The sequence below is a fragment of the Miscanthus floridulus genome, chromosome 17 (genome assembly GCF_019320115.1).
Source record: "Miscanthus floridulus cultivar M001 chromosome 17, ASM1932011v1, whole genome shotgun sequence".
NCBI lineage: Eukaryota > Viridiplantae > Streptophyta > Magnoliopsida > Poales > Poaceae > Miscanthus > Miscanthus floridulus.
In genome coordinates this window covers 80094911-80102620 of record NC_089596.1, presented here as the reverse complement: position 1 = coordinate 80102620, position 7710 = coordinate 80094911, and the positions used below count along the sequence as shown (strand labels likewise).

At 49.7% G+C, this 7710-nt stretch overlaps 1 protein-coding gene across 1 annotated transcript; it reads left to right on the top strand.

Annotated features, from left to right (window-relative positions):
• The first annotated feature begins 526 nt into the window (after positions 1-526).
• LOC136517065 (probable magnesium transporter NIPA4) lies at positions 527-4276 on the top strand. Its single transcript, XM_066510578.1, has 9 exons — positions 527-1107; positions 1839-1895; positions 1986-2076; positions 2175-2335; positions 2462-2589; positions 2695-2832; positions 2996-3088; positions 3790-3895; positions 3971-4276. The coding sequence occupies exons 1-9, from the start codon at positions 939-941 to the stop codon at positions 4111-4113; spliced, it is 1086 nt and encodes a 361-aa protein (XP_066366675.1). The 5' UTR covers positions 527-938; the 3' UTR covers positions 4114-4276.
• Positions 4277-7710: the final 3434 nt, after the last annotated feature.

Below are 7710 nucleotides of genomic sequence, written 5' to 3'. Positions count from 1 at the left end.
AACCGTGAACGAGCTCCTTCAAGTGATAAGGCGGACGCTGATCGTTGGATTGAGGCAGGAGCTCACGGCCTGGCGGAGCTGGCAACCGCATAGCCATGGCTCAGCTGCCCGTCCTTTCATTTGTTTGCTTTCAAAATGTAGCCTTTTATTTTTTTCGTTTCAGTCGCCATTGGCACTTTTTATAAACATAAACATTCTATCTTCCTAATACTAGTACAATGATACACACACTTACGCGTATTCGAGAAAGAAAAAAGCTTAGGCATATGGTTTTGACAGCCCGCGTTGCTGCACGGGTCCTCCCGTCGGCCGCGTCGCGGTCTCGCGGAGACGCGGACGCGGACAAAAGTGCCAAAAAAGCCTTTCAAACCCACCGGGTCCCGGCTTCCAAAAGACCAAAACCACAGTGCGGCACGGCAAGGGCAAGGCAGCAATTTAAAAAAAAAAAAAAGGGGGCAAGGCAGGCGACCAACCACGCCCACACCTCCCTACCCCACCACACAGGCACGCACGGGCCCAAGCGCCGCGCGGCGTGTCCAAGGCCAGGAAACACAAACACCCACGCCTCGGGGTCTCGGGGACACGGGCACCCGGCCCCTCGCTCCTGTCGACGACGCCGTCGTCGTCGCCCGTCGACCCTTTCCCGCACAACCGCCGCGCCGCTCTCCCGCTCCATACGGTAGCTAGCCTAGCTTCTCCGCCACAACTCACCACGGCGCAGCAACCGCAGCCCACGCGGGGGACGAAAAGCCGAGCCACCAGCAGAGGAGAGCGAGCCACCACGCGGGGGACCGCGTAACCGAGCCACTCCCTCTCTCTCTCTCTCTTCGCCCCCGGATCTCGCATGCGCGGTGGCCGCCGCCGCGCCCGACGGGGGAGGGCGAGGAGTTAGTTAGCGAGGGGCCCTGAACCCTGAGTGCTGGCCGGCGCGCGGCGTGATGGGGGGAGCGCAGCTGGTGGGGAGATGGGTGGAGTCGTACACGGGGATGTCGACGGACAACATCAAGGGCCTGCTGCTCGCGCTCTCCTCCAGCCTCTTCATCGGTGCCAGCTTCATCGTCAAGAAGAAGGGGCTCAAGAAGGCCGGCGCGTCCGGCGTCCGAGCAGGTGAGGGCCCTCCCTTTGGGCAGCTCTGCCTCTGCCTCTGCTTGGGACTATGCTTTTGTAGCAGGATTCGACTATGCTTTGGTTCGCTGCTGTTGCGCTGCTGGCGTGCTGGGCTTGCCGCTTAGATCTGAGATCCTTGGATCTCAGTGGCGGTGTCGGTGGGTCGGAGCGCAGTTAGGACTTGGGGCTTAAGCAGTGAGGTGGCAGTGGCACGGTGGTGATAGTTTTAGGTCGTGTGATGTTGGGAGCTGCCCTGTTGAAACTTGAAATGTACTTCAATCAGTAGTTGCTTACTCGGCATTGATCCCAGAAGATCACTAGCAGTAGCAGCATATTTGATTGCTGACACGTTGGTGGTTGGGCGATGCATTTTGGCTAATGCTGCTGAATTAGTTACTTGTAGTTCCTATTGCTTCCATGATGCTTTGACGTATTTGAAAATATCATGCGCATATGGAAATGGCGCGAATGGGAATGTTCAAAGGAAGGCATATTCATTTATTGAAACGTATCAGTTGCAAAAGATATGTGAATATCTGTTTTGTCGACTTGTGCCACTCAAAACTTGAATACTTCCATTGATGCTCAGTCAACCATGTACAATCAACCTCTGTCAATAGCTAGTGAATTATGTAACTCTTGCATAGCCTATTTTGCTTCTACCTTGCTAGATGGGTTGCAACATTGTGTATTTCCTCATTACTTATGCTTTCCTTTCTGATTTCCATCAGGTGTTGGTGGCTACTCATACTTGCTTGAGCCACTGTGGTGGGCAGGAATGATAACAAGCGCGTCTCTTCCTTCTGATATGAATAGGGTTCTAGCATATTAACCTTGTTCCATTATTTCGTACTAATGATATCCGTACTCCATTTCAGTGATTGTTGGCGAAATCGCTAACTTTGCAGCTTATGCATTTGCTCCTGCTATCCTGGTCACTCCACTTGGTGCACTTAGCATAATTATCAGGTGAGGATTAGACTAATATGTGATCTCCAATTGGTACATCAACATCTTTTACCGCTCAGGTTTCTACAAATCTTATAATTTTGGCATGTCTCATTCAGTGCTATTCTTGCCCATATTATGTTGCGGGAGAAACTTCATATATTTGGTATACTTGGCTGTATTCTTTGTGTGGTGGGTTCAACAACAATTGTGCTTCATGCCCCTCCGGAGCGTCAAATTGAGTCCGTGGCAGAAGTGTGGGATCTTGCTACCGAACCAGGTACTGCGCTTTCTCCTGAATTTGGTACCTCGTGAGTCAAAACATACTAGTTTGTTAGACATTTCTCCTTGACTATCATCAACATACTAATTTATCAGGTACTAAGGTTCAAATTGTGTCCTGCAGCATTCCTATTCTATGCAGCTGTTGTGCTTGCAGCATCTTTTGTGCTCATATTCCATTTTGTCCCTCAGTATGGTCAGACACATATCATGGTATATATTGGCATATGTTCTCTTGTTGGATCTTTATCGGTAAGTTTCTCATGACTAACAGTTATTTTCATGTGAATTCACATAGCTATTCTCGAGATGCTAGGATATAAATGCTCTCCTTATGTATTCGTCTTGGTTTGGCAGGTCATGAGTGTCAAAGCTCTTGGGATAGCCTTGAAGCTTACATTTTCAGGGATGAACCAGCTAGTTTATCCACAAACATGGGTGTTCTCATTTGTTGTAATCTCATGCATTGTAACGCAGATGAACTATCTGAACAAGGTATGATCAACGCTATGCCCATGTACAGTAACCTGTAGTTGTGTCAAGAGAAAAGGTTTTTCTTAGTGGTTAGATCATATAAAAAATATTCGCTATTTGGATACCTTATGCATTTTTCTTCTGTCCTACGATTTTGTTGACTTACCAAAATTAAATTTTGCAGGCCCTTGACACATTCAACACTGCAGTTGTTTCACCCATATATTACACCATGTTTACATCCTTGACCATCTTGGCTAGTGTAATAATGTTCGAGGTGACCGATTCTGACCTTAAATGTGTTTGTTTACACAATTCTGCACCAAACTCTGACTTATTCATACTAAATTCATTTACTAATCCTGCATAGTCTGAAGATTTCAATCAGTACAGTGTATATTAATCTTTACTTTGAATGAGTCAGCTGCTGGTTTTAATGTCAGGCATTTTCATTATTGCGCATTGATGATACAATTCAACAAACTAGATTAAACTTAAGTAAATACTTAATTTGCAAAATTGTTGTGATTTGTGAAACGGAACATTTAAAATCTCAGTTTTCCCCCCATTAAACTTTCTTCCATCACGAAAAAGGAAAATCTGAAATCTGTTAAGTCGGTATACGGTATTAGTAAACAGCGAAGAGTTTAAGACTGGAGACCTGTCAGATGTATCAGCCATGATAGTATCAGTGTCGAACACATTCTCGAGAAAGCATATTACTCCCTCCGTTCCAAATTACAAGACGTTTTGGCTTTTCTAGATTCATATATTTTGCTACGCAAATAGATATATGTTATGTCTAGATACATAATAAAAGATATGAATCTAGAAATGCCAAAACGTCTTATAATTTGGGACGGAGGAAGTAGGAAACATTGCTACATAAGATGAACTGTCATAGTGCACCTGCGAACCCCCCTTCACAATGCTTTGGTACTGTTTTAATATGTAATTATGTACTCTGATTGCATGCAGGACTGGGATCGCCAAAATCCAACGCAAATTGTAACGGAGATGTGTGGCTTTGTTACAATCCTTTCTGGGACTTTTCTTCTTCACAAGACAAAGGATATGGTGGATGGTATGTCTACATTTACATTCCTCTTGGCCTGTAAAACTACTCATGTTCATAATGTCTTATCGGTTTGCATCACAGGTCTCCCACCAAATCTACCAATTCGGCTTCCTAAACATGCGGATGAGGATGGCTATGCAGCTGAAGGAATTCCTCTCAGATCTGCTGCTGATGGTATTCCGCTCAGGTCGCCAAGGACTACAGATTCATTTCGTTCGTCATGACATCATGCTGAGAGTTGCAAGTGCACTCAAATCATTTCGCTTCAAGGCTTATACCCAGCAGCCGTCATATATACATGGGAAGGGAAAAATAACCCTCCATTCACTCAGTTAGATACACAGCGTAGGTTTTAACTGTAGGATTCAAAAGGTAACAGCTCGCCCCCCCCCCCCCCCCCCCCCCCTGTAATTTCTGAGGCATTGGTACAGAATTTTGACGATTATATCAGTTATACTTATCCGGGTAAGATCACCAGGATGACCAAGAATCCAAGTTTTGGGTTATATGTATATCGTGGTGAGCCATATAGGTTATTATCTTGAATTGCTGTATTCATTCAACACAGTTCTCAGAATACAGGAAGAATTGAACAAGCACATCATGCCATTAAGGGGGTGTTTGGTTACTACAGGAAAATTTTAGTCCCTGTCCCATCGTCCTATCGGATGTTTGGACACATGCATGGAGTATTAAATATAGACGAAAAAAATAACTAATTGCACAGATTGTGGCTAATTTGCGAGACGAATTTTTTAAGCCTAATTAGTCCATGATTTGACAATGTGGTGCTACAGTAAGTATGTGCTAATGATGGATTAATTAGGCTTAATAAATTTGTCTCGTAAATTAGTCTCCATCTGTGTAATTAGTTTTATAATTAACTCATATTTAGTTCTCCTAAATAGCATCCGAACGTCCGACGTGACATGGACTAAAATTTAGTCCATGAAACCAAACACCCCCTAACCATAAAATGTGGCTGTTTTATCTGAACACTTGACAATATGTGGCTGTTTCAGCCTTCATTGCTTTGCCATTAAATGACCCGTATAGTTGGATGCACATATGTGAATCCATCGCTTAACTGCCCTGTGAATTTGTGTCCAAGAGCAAAGTTCGGCATATTGTCGAATTAGTCAGTTGTGGCGTCAGGTGCCAAATTCGGCATATTGTCGAATTAGTCAGTTGTGGTGTCAGGTGCCGTATAGTCAAACTTACCCATTTTTGTTCATTTGCGTTTTTATTTCAGTATAAATGTAAAACGAAGACAATGCCTTTTATCTTCCGTCGCCGGTCACCTATAGCTACAACATTCAGGTTTCAGGCTGTTTTTCCATATAAAATAGAAGTAGAGTTGTCCAAAACGCAAGATCACCACCATCCAAAACGATAGCGATGTCTCACTTTCATATTCAGTTGGAGACTGGAGCCATCAGATTGGTCAGCCAAGTCTTCATTCAACCTCTTTGGTCCAATAGCAGTATAAGTTTTTTTTTTAATGATGCACATGCACCTCGATAAATACCCAATAAATTAATATTCAAAGATAGAAAAAAGAAGTCAATATTGTTTTTTAAAATGAAAATATTCTATCGATCTTTTTTTAAGAAAAAAACAATGTTGTATAAGGATCTGTTCTAGTAGATCACTAATCTTCCACGATTCAGCTAGTACAGAGCCGAGTGCCAGGGTGAAGCGTTCTTGCAACAAGCCGATCGATACCATGGAGCTCTCTTCCCTGCTCCTCCTCCCTTTTCTCGGTTTCTTCTACCTCACCAAGGTCTGGGCCGCCGGCCGGAACGCACCTCGCCTCCCTCCAGCTCCCCGGGGCTTGCCTCTGATCGGGAACCTGCACCACATACGGGTGCTCTCCCCCACCGCGCCCTGCGCGCGCTCGCCGCGACGCACGGCTCAGCATTCGGTTAACCGAAACCGATCGGTTTGGTTCTTTGGTTTTATAGTAAATTCGGTTACCTAGAAACTGCTAACCGATCGGTTCTTTTGAAAAGTGAGAACCGAGCAATTCGGTTTCGGTTCTTTTCGGTTTGGTTTCGGTTATCACCGAAGTAACCGATTCTAAATTGAACATCCAGAAAATACATAGATCGATGACCAAATTCAACAAAAAAAAATTAGAAGATGTAGATCCATTCGCCTCCGTCGTGCACACAGGCGTCGGTCGCCGGGGGGAGAAGGAAGCAGTGGCCAGCGGGCACGCACCGCCGCGTCGGTCGCCGGGGTAGGGAAGGAGGTAGGGCCGGCCCGCTGCGCCGGCTATCGGGGTGGGGAAGGAGGAGCGCCGCCCCGCAGTTCGCCTCGCCATGCTTGCTGCGGCGCGGGGTGGGGAAGCAGGGGCCATGCGCCGGTCGCCGAGGGGAGAAGGAAGCAGCGGCCAGCGGGCACGCGCCGCCGCGTCGGTCGCCGGGGTAGGGAAGGAGGCAGGGCTGGCCCGCTGCGCCGGCTATCGGGGTGGGGAAGGAGGAGGAGCGCCGCGGGTCGGGCCAAGGAGCAGGAGCGCCGCCCCGCAGTTCGCCTCGCCCTGCTTGCTGCGGCGCGGGGTGGGGAAGCAGGGGCCATGCGCCGGTCGCCGGGGGGAGAAGGAAGCAGCGGACCGGAGGGGAGGGGCCGCGCGCCGCGGGGTAGCGAGGAGCCGAGGATGGGAGTGGGGAGCGGCGGCGACGGGATTAGGAGTGGGGACTGGAGAGTGACCGAGGACTTGAGGAGAGTGAGTGAGTGACCGCTGACTTGCTGAGGACTTAGGGTTTACCTTGGGCTGGGCTATATTCTATGGGCCACGGCCATCAACGAGCGTAGAGGCAGAGCTCAGCTTCAATTCGGTTATTTTATGTCATTTCGGTTAACCGAGTCCTAGAACCGAATTAACCGTAATAATTTTGGTTCTTGGGAATTTGGAACCGAACCTGGAACCGAATATTTCGGTTCCGGTTCCGGTTAGTTCGGTTCGGTTCTCGGTTTTCGGTTTTTTTTTTTTTTTTTTTTTTTTTGCCCAGATTGCGCACGGCGCGCTCGACCTGATGCGGATCCGCCTGGGCCAGGTACCCGCGCTGGTGGCCTCCTCCCCGGCCGCCGCCGCGGCGCTCATGCGCGAGCACGACGGCGCCTTCGGCACGCGGCCTTACTTCCGCACGGCCGAGATCCTGACGTACGGGTTCCAGGACCTTGTGTTCGCGCCCCACGGCGAGCACTGGCGGCACGTGCGCCGCCTCTGCTCCGCGCACGTGCTCAGCGCCGTGCGGTCGCACAGCTTCGACGGCGTGCGGGAGCGGGAGGTCGCCGCGCTGGTGCGGGCCATCAGGGAGCGCGCGTCGTCCTCACCCGAAGCGGGCGTGGTGGACGTGAGCAAGGCGCTGTACGGCTTCGCGAACGGCGTGATCTGCCGGGCGGTGTCCGGGACCGGGAGGCTGTCCCGGGAGGAGGAAGGCCGGAGGAGCGAGCTGTTCCGGGCGCTGATCGTGGAGAACACGGCGCTGCTGGGCGGGTTCTGCGTCGGGGACTACTTCCCGTCGCTGGCGTGGGCGGACGCGCTGTCCGGCGCCGGCGCGAGGGCGTGGAGGAACTTCAAGCGGTTGGACGAGGTGCTGGAGAAGGTGGTCCAGGAGCACGAGGCACGGCGCCGCCGTGGTGACGGCGGCGACGGCGAGGAGGAGGATTTCGTGGACGTGCTGCTGGCGCTGCAGGCGGAGGAGAAAGCAGGACGACGGGTTCGAGCTCACCAGGGACGCCATCAAGTCGCTGCTGGCGGACATGTTCGCGGCCGGCACCGAGACGTCCTTCATCACGCTGGAGTGGGCCATGTC

Excerpts from the sequence above, each read along its gene's own strand:
- LOC136517065 (XM_066510578.1), top strand. The coding sequence starts at position 939 with ATGGGGGGAGCGCAGCTGGTGGGGAGATGGGTGGAGTCGTACACGGGG. Across the intron at positions 1,896-1,985 it reads GTGGGCAGGAATGATAACAA|TGATTGTTGGCGAAATCGCT; the intron begins GCGCGTCTCTTC and ends ACTCCATTTCAG. Across the intron at positions 2,077-2,174 it reads GCACTTAGCATAATTATCAG|TGCTATTCTTGCCCATATTA; the intron begins GTGAGGATTAGA and ends TGTCTCATTCAG.